General features: G+C 41.6%; 1 protein-coding gene across 1 annotated transcript in view; it reads left to right on the forward strand.

Annotated features, from left to right (window-relative positions):
* The window catches only part of gmds (GDP-mannose 4,6-dehydratase), a gene marked incomplete at its 3' end in the record, with an annotated part of 404,477 nt that overhangs the window by 48,077 nt on the left and 335,897 nt on the right, over window positions 1-20,503 (forward strand). Inside the window, exons 2-3 of the mRNA XM_084308364.1 lie at window positions 7,513-7,557; window positions 18,948-19,035. Of these exons, the coding sequence (XP_084164490.1) occupies window positions 7,513-7,557; window positions 18,948-19,035 (133 nt within the window). The remainder of the gene's footprint in view (window positions 1-7,512; window positions 7,558-18,947; window positions 19,036-20,503) is intronic.

Below are 20,503 nucleotides of genomic sequence, written 5' to 3' on the forward strand. Positions count from 1 at the left end.
AAGCGACTTACAAGTTCTGTGCAACAAGTCGGCAGGAAGGGTACAACTCGGCAGGCATCTCCGTGTCGAACTTGATGCTACAGTCTTGAGTGCATAGTAGTAGAGACATATTAGCATAGTAGGTAGATAGGCAAGTAGAGCTCATTCTCTCATCGGTCACTTCTAGTGAATGAAGTGTAATTCAACTATTCCCCATAATTCTGGAGGACCCCCTGGAGGACTCCTGTGGGGTCCCGGAACCCCACGTTGAGAAACCGCCGGTCTGAAACACGTCTGCTTGGTAACGATAGTGTAGTAGACTGACTCCTGGGTCTTCTCCGCCCCCCTTCCCCCTCCCCTTCTCTTCCTCCTCTGTTCTCTGCCCTCCGCCTTGCTTGGCCATCACCCCCAGACCTGCAGAGGAAGTGTCAGGCTGGTGCTGCCCTAAGTAGTGTGTGTGTGTGTGTGTGTGTGTGTGCGTGCGTGCGTGCGCGCTCGCGTGTGTGCGTGCGCTTGCCCACGTTTGAGGGGGATGGAGGGATGAATGCCATGACTAGCGCGGAATGTTCCGGAGTGTTCCAGAATGTGCGGTCGGAAAGTCTGAGCGGGGAAAAGAGAGACGAGGAGTTAACATGGGTGAGGGGAACAAGACCTTATTGACAGGGCTCACACACGCACACACACACGCTCACACACACACACACACGCTCACACACACACACGCTCACACACACACATGCTCACACACACACGTGCTCACACACACACACGCACACACACTCCAATCCGGCTTCTGATGCACATAGGACAGGTCCTGGATGGATATTAGGCCTAAATAGCCTTAATACTTGATGGTGAAACACATATGATTTGAGGATCTTGTGGTCGGTATGTCAGACTGGGTTGCGTAGGCTGTGCGTCTGCTGACCCGTCTTCAAGTTAAAGTTGAACTCTATCTTTTAGATGGAAGGAGCGAGGAGGCAGCATGAGCAGGAGCGTGGCTGCTGAGCGAGGAGGCAGCATGAGCAGGAGCGTGGCTGCTGAGCGAGGAGGCAGCATGAGCAGGAGCGTGGCTGCTGAGCGAGGAGGCAGCATGAGCATGAGCAGGAGCGTGGCTGCTGAGCGAGGAGGCAGCATGAGCAGGAGCGTGGCTGCTGAGCGAGGAGGCAGCATGAGCAGGAGCGTGGCTGCTGAGCGAGGAGGCAGCATGAGCAGGAGCGTGGCTGCTGAGCGAGGAGGCAGCATGAGCAGGAGCGTGGCTGCTGAGCGAGGAGGCAGCATGAGCAGGAGCGTGGCTGCTGAGCGAGGAGGCAGCATGAGCAGGAGCGTGGCTGCTGAGCGAGGAGGCAGCATGAGCAGGAGCGTGGCTGCTGAGCGAGGAGGCAGCATGAGCAGGAGCGTGGCTGCTGAGCGAGGAGGCAGCATGAGCAGGAGCGTGGCTGCTGAGCGAGGAGGCAGCATGAGCAGGAGCGTGGCTGCTGAGCGAGGAGGCAGCATGAGCAGGAGCGTGGCTGCTGAGCGAGGAGGCAGCATGAGCAGGAGCGTGGCTGCTGAGCGAGGAGGCAGCATGAGCAGGAGCGTGGTTGCTGAGCGAGGAGGCAGCATGAGCAGAGTGGCTGCTGTCCTTTAGGCCATGGTTAGACTAGTGTTTTTGTGGTCGTTTTTTCTTGAATACGTTTGAATACGTTTGCTGTCCCGATTAGATAGAAATGCCGTTTTGGCAGGAAACGTTTTGGCCCTACTGAAAACGCTAAATTGTGTTTCCGTTTGCCAAAAACTCGCCGACAACGTGTCGTGTAATCTGCGCGGAGCCGTTGTTGCTCAGCGCCCATGCGCAGTAGATACCATCTGCGTGCCCTTCCATGGTAGCTGCAGCTACCATGTGTTGTCAAGTTATTGTTATAAGGACCCCAGTCCAAGCTACAACAGTCTGCATTCCCTTAACAATTGTTTGTATTGAGCCGTATTGTATTGTACCCATTATGCAATATGTTAAATAAAGTTTACATCCATTCATTCTGCTAGCATTACCGATTGCATGAGCAGCTGGCATGAGCAGATGGCGGCGTGTTGACATTTCTTTGCAGGAAGTGTATTGGCACATTCAAGTTCTGATTGGTTGAAAATTGCCTTCATGTTCGCCACCTACTGCCACCTACTGCTTTGGCAGTGTACTACATCACTGTGCTCGGGTGACAAAACGAAAGTGTGACTCGCCTACCGGCTACGTTGCGACCTGGAAAAGCGAAACTCATCTGAAAACGAAACTCAGTCTAACCGCAGCCTTAGTCTACAGTATGTTGTGTTAAACTACAGTCTGCTGTGATAAACTACAGTCTCTGCTGTGTTAAAATACAGTCTCTCCTGTGCTAAACTACAGTCTACTGTGTTAAACTAGTCTCTCCTGTGCTAAACTACAGTCTGCTGTGCTAAACTACAGTCTCTGCTGTGCTAAACTACAGTCTCTGCTGTGCTAAACTACAGTCTCTCCTGTGCTAAACTACAGTCTCTCCTGTGCTAAACTACAGTCTGCTGTGCTAAACTACAGTCTCTGCTGTGCTAAACTACAGTCTGCTGTGCTAAACTACAATCTGCTGTGCTAAACTACAGTCTGCTGTGCTAAACTACAGTCTCTGTTGTGTTAAACTACAGTCTCTCCTGTGTTAAACTACAGTATCTCCTGTGTTAAACTACAGTCTCTCCTGTGCTAAACTACAGTCTCTGTTGTGCTAAACTACAGTCTACTGTGTTAAACTAGTCTCTCCTGTGCTAAACTACAGTCTGCTGTGCTAAACTACAGTCTCTCCTGTGTTAAACTACAGTATCTCCTGTGTTAAACTACAGTCTCTCCTGTGCTAAACTACAGTCTCTGTTGTGCTAAACTACAGTCTACTGTGTTAAACTAGTCTCTCCTGTGCTAAACTACAGTCTGCTGTGCTAAACTACAGTCTCTGCTGTGCTAAACTACAGTATCTCCTGTGTTAAACTACAGTCTCTCCTGTGCTAAACTACAGTCTCTGTTGTGCTAAACTACAGTCTCTGTTGTGATAAACTAGTCTACTGTGTTCAACTACAGTCTCTGCTGTGCTAAACTACAGTCTCTGCTGTGCCAAACTACAGTCTCTCCTGTGCCAAACCAAACTAGTCTCTGCTGTGCTAAACTACATTCTCTGCTGTGCTAAACTACAGTCTGCTGTGCTAAACTACAGTCTCTGCTGTGCTAAACTACAGTCTCTGCTGTCTACAGTCTCTGTTGTGATAAACTACAGTCTCTGTTGTGATAAACTACAGTCTCTGTTGTGATAAACTACAGTCTCTGCTGTGATAAACTACAGTCTACTGTGTTAAACTACAGTCTCTGCTGTGCTAAACTACAGTCTCTGCTGTGTTAAACTACAGTATACTGTGCTAAACTACAGTCTCTGCTGTGTTAAACTACAGTCTCCCCTGTGTTAAACTACAGTCTCTCCTGTGCTAAACTACATTCTCTGCTGTGCTAAACTACAGTCTGCTGTGATAAACTACAGTCTCTGCTGTGCTAAACTACAGTCTCTGCTGTGCTAAACTACAGTCTCTGTTGTGATAAACTACAGTCTCTGTTGTGATAAACTACAGTCTCTGTTGTGATAAACTACAGTCTCTGCTGTGATAAACTACAGTCTACTGTGTTAAACTACAGTCTCTGCTGTGCTAAACTACAGTCTCTGCTGTGTTAAACTACAGTCTACTGTGCTAAACTACAGTCTCTCCTGTGCTAAACTACAGTCTCTCCTGTGCTAAACTACAGTCTCTGCTGTGTTAAACTACAGTCTACTGTGCTAAACTACAGTCTCTCCTGTGCTAAACTACAGTCTCTCCTGTGCTAAACTACAGTCTGCTGTGTTAAACTACAGTCTACTGTGCTAAACTACAGTATCTACTGTGCTAAACTACAGTATCTCCTGTGCTAAACTATAGTATCTGCTGTGCTAAACTACAGTCTCTGCTGTGATAAACTACAGTCTCTGTTGTGATAAACTACAGTCTCTGCTGTGTTAAACTATAGTGTCTGCTGTGCTAAACTACAGTCTCTGATGTGTTAAACTACAGTATCTCCTGTGCTAAACTACAGTATCTCCTGTGTTAAACTACAGTCTCTGTTGTGCTAAACTACAGTCTACTGTGTTAAACTACAGTCTCTGTTGTGCCAAACTACAGTCTCTGCTGTGCTAAACTACAGTCTCCATTGTGCCAAACAACAGTCTCTCCTGTGCTAAACTACAGTCTGCTGTGTTAAACTACAGTCTACTGTGCTAAACTACAGTATCTACTGTGCTAAACTACAGTATCTCCTGTGCTAAACTATAGTATCTGCTGTGCTAAACTACAGTCTCTGCTGTGATAAACTACAGTCTCTGTTGTGATAAACTACAGTCTCTGCTGTGTTAAACTATAGTGTCTGCTGTGCTAAACTACAGTCTCTGATGTGTTAAACTACAGTATCTCCTGTGCTAAACTACAGTATCTCCTGTGTTAAACTACAGTCTCTGTTGTGCTAAACTACAGTCTACTGTGTTAAACTACAGTCTCTGTTGTGCCAAACTACAGTCTCTGCTGTGCTAAACTACAGTCTCCATTGTGCCAAACGACAGTCTCTCCTGTGCTAAACTACAGTCTGCTGTGTTTTCCTGAGGATGCAGTTGATGACTATGCGAGGGTGTCTGATATGTGTTTACCAAGAACTCTAAAACGATAAATTTCAACAGACGATCTGCTGATTTCTTCTTTAAAAGCGAGGGCTTCTTTGTCTCTGTGCTGACGATGGAGAGGATGAGTTGTTCCTGACACCACGAGGAGTCATGTTTTCAGCACACAATAAAGGATGAGTTGTCCTGACACCACGAGGAATCATGTTTTCAGCACACAATAAAGTCATTTCAACTTGAGGTTGAAGGGTTCAGTCTCGAAGCAATTCGGTTGTTAAGTCATGATGTATCGACCTTCTGATAAACATTTTCCAGGGCCAAGCTTCCTGTGTTGGCTGTGTCCCTTGTTGTAATTTTTTATTCTGTCCTAAAAAAAAGTGTTTGGGGTATAGTATCTCCCGCTGTCTGAAGCGGAGCGCTTAGCCCTGAACATGAATATACGTCACGCTTATTATGTCAGACATAACAAGCGAATAGCGGCAGTCGTGATCAGTACCACCACGATTGCCCCAAGCATCTGATAGTTGAGAAAGAGGTTTGCATGTTTTAATCGGATCGTATTGAAAGACGTGGCTTAGTTTTTATTTTATTTGATTATTAACCTTTATTTACCCAGGGTAGGTTCACTGAGCGGATGCTCTTTTTCAGGAACGCCCTGCTTCACATTCTCACAGTTCCATTCACACCTGGGAGCTGCCCAGCACAACCACAGCCACTGAGCAACTCCACTGGAGCAGTTGGGGGTTAAGTGCCTTGCTCAAGGACACTTCAGCGGTTGGTGTTAACACTTTTCCCGCCAATCACGTCGTACGACGGGTTTCAAGTTCATGCGAATTCGGCCAATAACGGCGTACGCCGTGTTTCAAGTTCATATTTCATATTTTCATCATGGTATTCATATTTCACTCACGGAGCCTTGTCATATGCTGCGGGAGCCATCACAACTCTGCAACGCTTCAATACTGCCACCTGGTGGCTGATCGGCGAGTTGCAACCGGAAGTGGATCTCTTGTGATACCGGTGCGTCTCCCTATTCCGTCCGGCCACTCGTTTATCATCCCTGGACTCAAGACACACACCGTGGATATGAATCTTTGCCATAACTCAATAATCCACATGATTTGGGCGTATATTAGTATTATACAAACCGGAACTGGATCGCATCGATCCACATCACTGTTCGATTCTGATCAATCTGGCCAGTATCACGTCTTCTTGTCTTATCCTCTCTCCATCTAATTCCTCTGCGTTGTGTAATTTTAATGGTCCTGACGTCTCAGATACTGGCTGAATACGATCCTTATCTCTCCCCGTTAGTACGATCCGCAAACCATAATAATTCTCCACCTCCGTAAGAATTCGACACTTCGACACAGCGTAATACCTTATGAGGAAAAGCGTTGTTTATTGATATAAACAGAAACCTCCGCTCAGATGTTAACCGATTGTATTGTCCTTGAAGAGTATATTCTAATGATCTTTCGGTGTGTTCAGTCTATTGTCCTTTTGCTATTCAGTCCACTGGTGGTCAGGCCTGGTCTTTAGCCTAACCCTCCTCGCGTTAGCCGAAGCTAATGATGATGTGGCATCCTTCCTCCCCCCCCCCCCCCCCCCTCTCTATGAGAGGAGAGAGTCTCTTGGTCTCTTCCCTCCTGTGGGATTAATTTCTTTGGTCTGCCTCACACCCGGAAACACTGTTCGACTTATAGATCTTCGTCATAGCAACGATAGCCCCGCCCCTCTTCTGGTTGTCATGCGACGCGCTGTCATGACAACCGCGTTTAACCTTTACACACATTTCAAAACGTTTCATTCACTGTCAAAACCTCCATCGCGCTCTGCCTCTGGGCCCACATTATCTTTGTTTTGTCTTAGATCAGAATTCAAAACAAACTCCCTCCTAACGCGGCCTGTGCCTGTGAAACCGCTTCTTCTATCACCGTCTTCTAAGCCAAGCACATTTCGACCTCTCTGACCTGGCACCTTTAGATGCCACCATCTCCCCCCAATCTATACATCACATACATTGAATAAACCCCGTTTCTCTCATCACATAACTGGGATCTGTTTGCTCCACTCTCATCTCTCAACACTACGAGGAAGCTGCTGTGAGTTTCAGCGTTTTTCTTTATCATTTTCGATACAAACTGCTCTGATCTATATATCGCCCATACTACATAAATCATTTAACGTCGGTCACGGAATTATAAACGACCCCCCCCCCCCCCCCCCCCCCTCCGTTCACCCGCGAATGATCAGTCATAACGCTTGGGACCATGTACAGTTGAAATTTTTAATATAACGTTGATCGTATCAAACAGCATTTGATAATCTAATATATGCATTTACGTCTATCTCACGTTCTAGGAAATACTGCAGAAAACGATAAAAACATATTTATACTCTAGACGGTATTTTCGTATGAATGTGTGAATGAAAAAGTAAAACGTTCCTACATCCTGAACGATAGCTAATCGATGTTGAATGGGCCATAGTAATGTCAATTTAGCAATACAATTTTTAAAAAGTTATAGCCCTGCAAAGAAGGTGAACATCTCCATAGACTTACAGTACTGGCAGAGAATGGTTTAGGGTGATCAAAGTGGTGGCAGAGAATGTGTTAAGGGGATATGATTCACTTCCCCATGACATGACGTTTATCAATTGATTGATAAACAACAACTTAACTGAAGAAAATGCGTTAGGGCAATTTATAAAGGTAATTTCAATACAGGTCTCATTTTCAATGAGGGAAATTTACCCCCCCCCCCCCCCCCCCCACCTCTCACCGATATTGCGTGTTGCTGTCTTGCAGGTTTTTAATGTGGTGGTGTGTTTGTGTTCTCAGGACGGCTCCTACCTGGCGGAGTTCCTGCTGGAGAAGGGCTATGAGGTGAGAGCCATACACATGCACACAAGCACACACACATGCGCACACACACACACACACACATGCACACACACACACACACATGCACACACACACACACACACGCACACACATGCATACACACACACACATGCATACACACACATACACACACATGCACACGCACACACACACACTTACACAGCGACATTCCCATGATAAGCTCCATCCAGCCCTAGCAGTGTTATGCAGCGTCCAGCACTGATTGAGGACTGACTCACGTCTCACTCACCAACATTTATACCATGTATCGGTTGTTGTGGAAAACATAGAAAATCAATGATCTAAAGAAAAGGGTTTTATCTCTATTTTAGTTTAGGGTTAAGATGAGGGTTAGTGTGAGACATGAGGTCACTGAGATTAAGGTAAGGGTTACTGTTAAGGTAAGGGTTAGAGTGGGACGTGAGGTCTCCACTGAGGTTATGGTTCAGGTTTATGGTAAGGGTTAGTGTTAAGGTAAGGGTGGGACGTGAGGCCAAACTCGCCAACCACGGTGTAGAATAAAAAGATGCTTGTGTCATAGAAATTTTTACAAGGCATCTCTTTACCAAAGCATTTTACTGACTTTACACTATTATACTGTACTATTTCGCTGTGATTAACATTGCACTATTTCTCTGTTTTATTCCCCATGTTTTTATGTTTTTATTCTCTTTTATTTTATATATCAGAGGCTGGACATCCGTATTAGTCAATTACTGTTTTCCCACAGAAGTGTTGGGACCGTGAGCAGGAAATGTGAAAGGCTTTACAGACCAAGTCTTGGTGTCTTTATTATTTATTATATTTTTTATTGCACTGCAATATTTTACTCTTGTCTATTGCTTTTTATTACAGGTTCGAAAATGTCTAAACTGTGTCGGTATCAAGCAAGAAAGACTGTAAGGCTTTACAACTGTATAAGACCCAGGCCTAGAACCGCGCCCTGAGAGGGAGGTTTGCCCTAAGTGGGAGGTTTGCCCTAAGTGGGAGGTTCGAAGGGTCAAAGTGCGTATCAAACAAGAGGGAATACTGTCAGGTTTTAAACTGTGGATACCAAACAGAAGGTAAAGACGGCTTTGAACTGTTAAACAGTAATCCAGAACTATTTTATTGCACTGTAAAACTGATTTTATAGTATGTCTGCACTTTTCATCATTTCATCATTCATGTCTTATCTATTCTACTAAAACTGAATCAAACCATAAACAAGGTGGCCTGTTGGGATGTTAGATCCTAATGTGAAAAACTGTGATTTTATATCTGCTCATTTTACCCTTGCTATTTTACTTATTTTTACTTTTATCTCTACGCCCCACTATCCGCTGGGTGCATACTCTGACCTTTATCATGTTTTTTAACAGAAGCCTATTGGAATGTGAGGTTCTGATATGATTTGATGAATATATCTGCATTATTTTATCCCACTTTATGCTTTGCTCTTGCTGCTTGTTTTACACTGATTTTATGTCTTATTTCTTACTGATGTAAAGCACTTTGAACTGCAATCCCCTGTATGAAAGGTGCTATACAAATAAAGTTATTATTATTATTATTATTATTATTATTATTATTATTATTATTATTATTATTATTATTATTATTATTATTATTATTATCGAGGCTGGTGAGCCTCGACCTTTTACCCTGGGGTCAGCCCATTAACCAAAACATTATTATTATTATTATTATTATTATTATTATTATTATTATTATTATTATTATTATTATTATTATTATTATTATTATTATTATTATTATTATTATTATTATTATTATTATTATTATTATTTATTATTATTATTATTATTATATGGCCATTAGGGGTGTCACGATTAATCGACTGAATCAAATAAATCTATAAAACAAAATGCTGTGTCAATGCTTCAAAACATTTAATATATTTGGCAGTTAAATGTTCCAAATAGTCCAGTGGTTCCCAAACCTCTCCTCGAGGCACCCCAGCCGTTCCAGGTATTTGTTAAATTCCACCACCAGCACACCTGATTCAACTAATAAAGGGCTTGTTAAGTTGAATCAGATGTGCTGGTGGTGGAATTGAACAAATACATGGAATGGCTGGGGTGCTTCGAGGAGAGGATTTGGAAGCACTCTAGTCTGATGGAAATGCAAAAGAAGAAAAATTATTTAATTTAGAGGCACTAAGATTGTTCAGAAATGTTCTAAAAAAGAGCCTGTTAATGTGCTGCTTGAGCTCCATTTCAGTGTGTATAGAATAGAAACAAGCACAAATTCACTATAGCTGTGATCCTTTTTGTGATAGGCCACACCCATTGTCACGCCCCCTTTTAGCCTGTTGGCATGAACACACACACATACACACACTTGACCTCCATGCCAAATGTCAGCCTCCTAGGGCGAAACCTGTAGCCGTTAAAGAATGGAAAAATATTTATCTACCAACCAACCAACCAACGACGGTGACCTATAGAGCTGCTGGTCGCAGCTAAGAAAATCAATTGTTTCAGAATCATCTCATGTAGTGATTCATTGACAAATTATATTCAGCAGATGCAGCAGAAGTGAATACGCATGTTGTACCTAAAGTACAATATATATATATATATAGATAGATTCGATTTTTTAATGACATCACAGCCAGGCTGGTGGAATTAGTTTTCAGTGCATATAACATTGTTCCAACATACTACATGCAGTTAAATACATAGATACATAAAAAAAAAAAAAAAAACACTATCATAATTTATGTCCGTATGGAAGTGGGGAAGAAACTAATTTTTAAAACTTTATGTTTTGGTTGTCAGAGATCTGTATATAACTGTATGATAGCATGCACAACAATGCTGTACTGTATATTCCGTATATATATATATATATCTGTCTGTACATACCTGCTTAATCTGTAAATACTATATCTGTACATTACGCTGTATGTATTACCCTATGACTATACTCCTATCACTGTACTACATATTAATACTACAACTCTGTACATACATCTGATTAGCATTATACTCTGTAGTACTAATTTATATATTTTATAACCAGTTTAATCACCTGTACATTGTATATTATTATTGCGCTTTACTGTTACATTTGCACTCTGGTTGAATGCCAAACTTCTTTTCATTGTACTATACTTGTGCCGTATGATGACGATACATTAGAATCTACTGTAAAGTGAATACACGTGTGGTACTGTAGTGCTATATAGGAGACGTCAGGTGAGAGTGAGATGTTGTGAGCTGACGGTTTCATGACGTGGTAAAAATACTGACCCAGTCCTCCCTTACGATGAGACCCTCTCTGTTACACCGAGCCTGTTGACCCCCGACCTCTCACCTTAGGGTCGACCCATTAACAAGGAAATGGCTGTTATTATACGGCCATAAGAGTGAGGTCACTCACTCTCACCTGCCGCCTTGCGAGGCTCAGAGAGTCAACATGGCCTCTTGATCCAGAGCTTTATAAGCTGCTGCTGCTGCTGACGGAGCAGGAACATGTTGCTGCAGTGAGTTCATACTGATGATGCACGCACGCACGCACGCACACATACATACATACATACATACATACATACATACATACATACATACATACATACATACATACATACATACACACACATAGAAACACATACACAGAAACATGTACACACACACACACACAGAAACACACACACACACAGAAACACACACACACACTACACATGTGCACACACACACACACACACACACGCACACGCATACATACATACATACATACATACATACATACATACATACATACATACATACATACATACATACATACATACATACACACACACACATAGAAACACATACACAGAAACACATACACATGTACACACACACACACATAGAAACGCATACACATTTGTACACACAGATAGAAACACATACACGTGTGTACACACACACACACAGAAACAAATCTACACACACCCATAGAAACACATTGAAACACATACACATGTGTACACACAAGTTCAAGTTTCTTTTATTGCCACACGGCCAGGCCGGTGGAATTTGAGCACGGTGCAGGTGGTAGCTGCGACAATACACCACATGGAACACAACATAACATCAACATCAACATCAACATAACATAACATAACATACATAACATAACAGCAGTGTATACATATGTGTACACAAACACGCACACATAGAAGCTCATGTACACAGTCACACACACGGAAACACATGTACACACACACACAGGTGTATACACACACTGACACAACAAAGAGTTTCTATTATAGCTTCAGTATATGGACACATACACATGGACACACGCACACACCCATCACTGGCTCTTGTTTTGTTATCCTGACAGTAGCACAGTGATTTCCTTTCCCCTTGGATGGTTGGCAGCAGTAATACCCAAACTCCCCCCATATGCCGCCTGCCACGGAGAAGCGGAGAGGAAGCAGCCCTGCCCCCCTCTGCCTTTGGGGACTCTGACGGGAGGCCATGAAAGAGGGCGATCAGGCAGGCAGGAAGTCCCGAGTGAATACAGGAAGTGAGGTCGGGCCACAGCGTCCTCCCAGTAATGCGCTCCCCCCCCACGCTCATATCCCCCGTTATCTGCTCGGAGCAGGAGCTTCCTCGCACGTCTCTGTCTCTCCAGAGCAGCGTACCGTGGTTCTGCACCAGCTCCCAGAGCCCCGCTGAGCAGCCGCCATGACCGATAAGGGGGCAGGAAGGGCAGGTTGGCAGGTTATATGGATAAATGGATTCCTCTACCTCCTCCCGGTCACATCTCCTCTCCTCTCCTCCTCCTCCTCATCCTCCTTGTGGAGGTCGTAGAAGGAGAACACGAACAGCTTGAGTCAGGGTTTGCACAAGGTCCTTGACGTGCTTAAAGTGCTTGATTTTTTACCAAATAAAGTCTAGGCCTGGAATTCCTTGAAAACAGCAAATTTTTTAACAAGGTGCTTAAAAAGTCATTGGAATTCAAATCAACCATTTGCATTGAAAGTTTTGTTCATCCATGATAAAATAGTTCTGAATCAAGAAATTGCATATTTTGTTTATCTAAAGTGTAACTAATTGTTGGAAATTGGTTTTAAGCCATAAATATTGTACCAATTTTTTTTTTCAAAAAAATAAACCACATTTTAAAGTAAATTGTATTCTTTTAAATGCCCTTTTAAAATGAAAATTAGTGATTGGAAAAGTCCTTGAATTCCATTTTTCAATGTCTGTGGGAACCCTGTGGAGTCTACGTTAAGCACAGGTTTTACCAGCCGGAGTGATTTACTGTATTTACCACAAGCCTTTGGTGCTCAATTCTGATTTATTGCTCAGATTAAATTATAATTTTTTCTTTTATTTGGCGGTTCACATTATTTAAAAAATGTGTCCCAAGATGTGATTCCAGTGTGAGCTGGTCACGCTCCTGAACTGACCCGCATGCGTAAAATGAACAATAATGATGATGATGGATTTAAACAGGACACTGAGGTCACAGTTTATGGTTTAATTTATAAGTTGATGTGAAGTGGAGGCCGTCTAATTCATGAGCAGATGAGAATGGGGCGAGGAGGAGGGGAAAGAGAGACATTTGTTCTTTCAATATGCTTTCAAATAGGGCTGCAACTAATGACTATTTTGGTAGTCGACTAATCTGTCGATAATTTTTTCGATTAGTCGACTAATCGGAAAAAAAATTATACCCATTCTCCGCCACCACTTTGATTCGTCCTAATCCATTCTCTGCCAGCTCTATTTGTCTATGGAGATGTTCATCTACTTTGCAGGGCTATAACTTTTTAAATTGTATTGCTAAATTGACATTACTATGGCCCATTCAACATCGATTAGCTATTGTTCAGGGTGTAGGAACGTTTTACTTTTTCATTCACACATTCATACTAAAATACCGTCCAGAGTATAAATATGTTTTTATCGTTTTCTGCAGTAATTCATAGAACGTGAGTTATAGCCATTTATGCATATATTACATCATCAAATGCAGTTTGCTAGCGATTGACGTCAGATTAAAAATCCCAATTGTACAAGGTCCTAAACGTCATGACTCATCATCTGCTGGTGACCGGGGGGGGCGGGGGGGGGGGTCGTTTATAATGCAATGACCGACGTTAAATGAATCATGGGTGATATATTGATCATAGCAGTTTGTATGGATAATAATAATCAAAAAACGCTGAAACTCACCACAGCTTCCTCTTACCGTTGGGTGATCAGCGTGGAGCAAAAAGGTCGCTATTATGGGATGTGATCGAATCATTTCCGGGTTGTATAATACTATATACGTCCAAATAACGTTGTTTATTGAGTTATGGCAACCGATCGATTATCCAGTGTGTCGAGATGGAGCCCCGGGAGCGATAGCGAGTGGCGGACGGAATAGGGGGGACACCAAGCACTTCCGGCCCCACTTCCGGTTGGCCGATCGGCCACCAGGTGGCGATATTGAACCGTTGGAGAGTTGAGTGGAGATCCACAGCACCCGTCAAGGATCCGTCGGTAAAATATTGATCTCGATGACTAGGGCTGGGCGATATGGAAAAAAATCATATAGCGATAACGATATGATAATTTTATTTTATTTCTCGATATCGATAATTATCGAATTGTTATAAGTATAAAAAAAATTAATTTTTTTTTTTTTTTTTTTTTTTAACAACAGATGTATGTTTATTTTGCAGCAATTCTTTGTCATTGCCGCCATCTTTAGTGTTACATCCCCTCACACTCCAGTTCTCAGGCTGCAGCTGGTTTAAAAGCTAAAGTAAACCGGCTTCTCTGCTGGCTGTGGCTCCAGAGGAGTTGAACAGTTCTGGCTCTGCTAGTTTATTTTCGATCTTTTGGCGCTTTTTTGGTGGACAAACCACCGCACATGTGCACTGTGACTCGTGACTGGAGTCTAGTTCTGCTAGCACACATAGCCTACTGTGTACAGACGGTTTCAAAATGTATTTTAAATTAGAAAGCAAACTAAATAAATGGACAAGAGAAAAAGAAATCTGAATTTGGTCAGTATTGTCATTTGGACAAGCAAAGCCATTACTTTAAGTTGCAGGCAAGAAAGACAAGTCTGTCCACTGTCTCTGGTTTTAAAACTGCCCTGTTGCAGGTAAAAAAAAAAAAAAAAAAAAACGATTTTTCGATTTTTTTTTTAATTTCGATATTCGATATCGATTATTAAAATATATCGCGATATTTATCGTTATCGTTATATCGCCCAGCCCTATCGATGACTGCGTAATCCGTCATTGGCAGATTAAGCATGGCGAGGAATGACGGCTTAATCCGTCATTGGCGAAAAAAAGGGTTAAAAAAAAATTAAAAAAAATTATAATTTATTTTTTATTATTTTTTTTGCACTACCTATGTTTGTGAAAGTGGCTTCTCAGCTCTGGTCCAGCTGAAGACAGAGCAGAGGAACAGATTGGACATTGAGCATGACCTCAGAGTTGCTTTGTCTACCATCACCCCAGACTTTGAGACTCTTTTCAGGACCAAACAACATCCCCAGTTATCCCATTAGTTCCCCCAAACTTACTGTCGGTCTGTTATGTTAAGCTAAGAAGTCTTCAGCTGGACCAGAGCTGAGAAGCCACTTTCACAAAGATAGGTAGTGCAAAAAAATTTATATTATTAAAAAAAAAAAAAAAAAAAAAAAAACGCAACAATTCCTCGTCGACGATTTTTTATAATCGACGTCATCGATTATGTCGACTAATCGTTGCAGCCCTACACACAGACCGGTTATGATACGTCTCCTCAAGTTCTGCTTGTACAGAATTATCACCCCAAATACTTATAAGGTAAACACCTCACTGTCCCTCCACTGACCACCTCCATCACAGCTGTCTTCCATGTCTGTATCCACTGACCACCTCCATCACAGCTGTCTTCCATGTCTGTATCCACTGACCACCTCCATCACAGCTGTCTTCCATGTTTGTATCCACTGACCACCTCCATCACAGCTGTCTTCCATGTTTGTATCCACTGACCACCTCCATCACAGCTGTCTTCAATGTCTGTATCCACTGACCACCTCCATCACAGCTGTCTTCCATGTTTGTATTCACCAAGTGACTCCCACCAGCACAGAACTGTGATGAATGTCAATCTACTACAGTGACGTAAATGCTGCATGAATTATGACACGACTGTTCAGACTGAGGTCACATTGCAAAAAAAATATTATCTGTTTTTAGGACCACATGAAAGTGGCCCAAATCATAATAATTTTAAAGATCAGATTCCATGTGATTTGTGCTGTTCACACTTGCATGAAAAAAAAAATCTGATACTGTATTTGAGCAAAAATAATCTGATTTGGGCCACTATCGCCTGCAGTGTGAACATAGCCAAATAATCCATGGGAATTGACTGAGGAAACATATGGTACATAATGGATGTACATCCCTCCTTTACTGACGGGGGACGGAGAGTACGGGTCAGCAGGATATATTCATAGTATTCGACTGCAGACGCCTTTTGTAGCAAACAACGGTTGATTGTAATCAAAACAGCAGGTGGTTATCATTAAAGATGACCACAGCTGTTGCACTATTGTTTGGCAAAACACGCCATGAGAATACAATGAATATAGCCCGTGAGAATACAATGAATATAGCCCGTGAGAATACAATAAATATAGCCTGTGAGAATACAATAAATATAGCCTGTGAGAATACAATAAATATAGCCCATGATAATACAATGAATATATAGCCCATGAGAACACAATGAATATAGCCCATGAGAACACAATGAATATAGCCCATGAGAATACAATGAATATAGCCTGTGCAAAGTTTTGATTAGATTAGTTTCAAATGTATTGTTATTACACGGCACAAGTACAGTACAACAAAAATAAGTTTGTCATCCAACCAGAGTGCAAATGTGACAGTAATGGTAGCAGTAGTAATATACAATGTGCAGGTGATTAAACTGGATATAAAATATATAAATTAGTACTATAACTATAACTATAAAAATAGTACTACACTGAGTAATGGTGCTAGTTGTATGGGTCATATGCAGGTGTAGGTATATAGAAGGATTATATGCATGTATGTTGGGACAGATATTGATATATATTTATATATATGCGGTAAATGTATATATTTACATTTACATTTACATTTAGTAATTTAGCTGACTCTTTTATCCAAAGCGACTTACAAGTTCTGTACGACAAGTCATCAGGAAGGGCACAACTCTTATCAGCTGAGTAACAATGTTCATCAAAGTGTTGAGTGCTACAGTGTAGGTTAGTTTATTAGGACAAGTGCATGACAGTAAGGTTAGTTAGGGTTAGATATAAAAAATTTAAATAAAAATTATTATTATTATTATTTTTTTCATTATTTCAGATAATGGTTGAAGAAGTGAGTCTTTAGTCAACGGTGAAATATTGGACGGGTTTCGGCTGTCTTAACTGGGGTGGGTAGTTCATTCCATTGTGGGGCAAGAACTGAGAATAGGCGACTTCTCTTTGATGACCCTCCCGGATATATATATATATATATATATATATATATATATATATATATATATATATATATATATATATATATATGGTATATACAGCACTATTGTACATGCTATCATACAGAGTTATATGGGTAGACTATTAATAGTATGAGGTAGGTAGTTATGATTACAGTGTAGGGCAGTTGTGGACAGTGAGAGTACAGCACGTGTTGGGAGGGTGCATGTAAAGATGCATCTCTCCGTTCCTCTACTTCCCCTCATGGTATACTGGCAGGATACAGTTTCAGTGGAATTGCGTTGCTAGGGAACAGCTTGGACCCTAGGTTATTTCCTGTTTCAGTGTTTGCTAATGGCAATGTGTTGTCCATTTAAAATGTGTTAAGTGGTTCAGTTTTTCCATTTCATTTCGAACCTTTATTTCAACTCCTAAGACACTGAGGTTACCCTCATTTACAGCGACGACAAGCTTACAAAAAATAACAATAGGCACAATACATACAATAAAAACAATAAAAAGGTCAGTTGGAGGGCTTTCCAGGTGTTGGAAGCATCAAAGGAAAAAGCAGTTTTTCCTAGTTCACAGCATACTTGAGGAATCCTACGAACCAGCCAGTCATTTGAACGTGTAGAATAGGTTCCAAGATTCCATTCCAACAGTGTTGTGACGTATAGCAATAATAAGGGCTTAAAAAATAAACAAATACCAATGATGGTTACACCTGTCTGTCTATAGGGGACCGTCTATAGGGACAACAAAGGAGTACAGTAAATTGATAAACCTTTTGTGTTGTGTTTTCAGGAAGTACAGTATATTGATAAACCTTTTGTGTTGTGTTTTCAGGAAGTACAGTGTATTGATAAACATGTTGTGTTTTCAGGAAGTACAGTATATTGATAAACATGTTGTGTTTTCAGGAAGTACAGTATATTGATAAACATAAAAATAAGGAAGTTCCAGGCACTCTTCTTGTATATAAAAAAGGCTTTAATAAATAGCTTAGTTCATATTAGAACCATTAAAAAACACCAACATGTTTCGGCCTCTATCGGCCCTGAAGAAGGCCGATAGAGGCCGAAACATGTTGGTGTTTTTTAATGGTTCTAATATGAACTAAGCTATTTATTGAAGCCTTTTTTATATACAAGAAGAGTGCCTGGAACTTCCTTATTTTTATTCAACTGACTTCCCTCATCCAAGAGCACCTTCAAAAAGACACAGGATTCACACCACAAAGACGCTGCAGCCCTCCTTCTTGTTCTATATTGATAAACATGTTGTGTTTTCAGGAAGTACAGTATATTGATAAACATGTTGTGTTTTCAGGAAGTACAGTATATTGATAAACATGTTGTGGTTTTAGGAAGTACAGTGTATTGATAAACATGTTGTGTTTTCAGGATGTACAGTAGGATGTACAGTATATTGATAAACATGTTGTGGTTTTAGGAAGTACAGTGTATTGATAAACATGTTGTGTTTTCAGGAAGTACAGTAGGATGTACAGTATATTGATAAACATGTTGTGGTTTTAGGAAGTACAGTGTATTGATAAACATGTTGTGTTTTCAGGAAGTACAGTATATTGATAAACATGTTGTGGTTTCAGGAAGTACATTATATTGATAAACATGTGTTTTCAGGAAGTACATTATATTGATAAACATGTGGTTTCAGGATGAACAGTATATTGATAAATGTTGTGTTTTCAGGAAGTACAGTATATTGATAAATGTTGTGTTTTCAGGATGTACAGTATATTGATAAACATGTTGTGTTTTCAGGATGTACAGTATGATGTACAGTACATTGATCCATTGTGTTGTGTTTTCAGGATGTACAGTAGGATGTACAGTATATTGATAAATGTTGTGTCTCTCTCCTCTCAGGTCCATGGGATTATGCGTCGTTCCAGCTCCTTCAACACGGGTCGCATAGAGCACCTCTACCAGAACCCCCAGACACACACTGAAGGCAGTAAGTATCTGCTCCTCTACCAGAACCCCCAGACACACACTGAAGGCAGTAAGTATCTGCTCCCCTACCAGAACCCCCAGACACACACTGAAGGCAGTAAGTATCTGCTCCTCTACCAGAACCCCCAGACACACACTGAAGGCAGTAAGTATCTGCTCCTCTACCAGAACCCCCAGACACACACTGAAGGCAGTAAGTATCTGCTCCCCTACCAGAACCCCCAGACACACACTGAAGGCAGTAAGCATCTGCTCCTCCACCAGAACCCCCAGACACACACTGAAGGCAGTAAGTATCTGCTCCTCTACCAGAACCCCCAGACACACACTGAAGGCAGTAAGTATCTGCTCCTCCACCAGAACCCCCAGACACACACTGAAGGCAGTAAGTATCTGCTCCTCCACCAGAACCCCCAGACACACACTGAAGGCAGTAAGTATCTGCTCCTCTACCAGAACCCCCAGACACACACTGAAGGCAGTAAGTATCTGCTCCTCTACCAGAACCCCCAGACACACACTGACGGCAGTAAGTATCTGCTCCTCTACCAGAACCCCCAGACACACACTGAAGGCAGTAAGTATCTGCTCCCCTACCAGAACCCCCAGACACACACTGAAGGCAGTAAGCATCTGCTCCTCCACCAGAACCCCCAGACACACACTGAAGGCAGTAAGTATCTGCTCCTCTACCAGAACCCCCAGACACACACTGAAGGCAGTAAGTATCTGCTCCTCCACCAGAACCCCCAGACACACACTGAAGGCAGTAAGTATCTGCTCCTCCACCAGAACCCCCAGACACACACTGAAGGCAGTAAGTATCTGCTCCTCTACCAGAACCCCCAGACACACACTGAACTCGAGTGATCGTGTATTACTCGTAAAGGGGGAAAAAAAACATTAAAAATACAAATTTTTTTTGTTGAATATTTTATTTTATTTTTTATTTTTTTAACTTTATTTTGTTCATTCACGTATATGTTTAAGGAAACCAACAAACAATTATAATCTTACACATACATGTGAAACAAATATGTAAAAATAAATAATAATAATTACATAAAAGTTATTAATAATTTAAGATCTATTTTTCTCATAGCTACGAGTAATTTATTAATCGATTACTCATGTCCATCCCTAGTGTACATAGGACCCAGTGCCTTATATCCGTAGCTAACATTGTATTGCACTATCTCTGGACTTTAACATGTCTATTTTATTATGCCTATTTTATGTCTATTTTATTACCTGTTTATTAGGTCTATTTTATTACTTAGTATTATTGCACAATCAAAGCGGGCATGGCCACCCGCATTTCACTGTATGCCATGGTATGTATGTGACAAATAAACCTCTTGAATCTTGAATATTATATCTGCTCCTCTTAGTTACTTGGGACACTCTTGGGATCATTGCACTGTCCCGCCAGGATGTTTTGTGATCGCAATAATTCATGCAAATTCAAC

The sequence above is a fragment of the Notolepis coatsorum genome (assembly GCF_963971535.1).
Source record: "Notolepis coatsorum genome assembly, chromosome: 2".
Lineage (NCBI taxonomy): Eukaryota > Metazoa > Chordata > Actinopteri > Aulopiformes > Paralepididae > Notolepis > Notolepis coatsorum.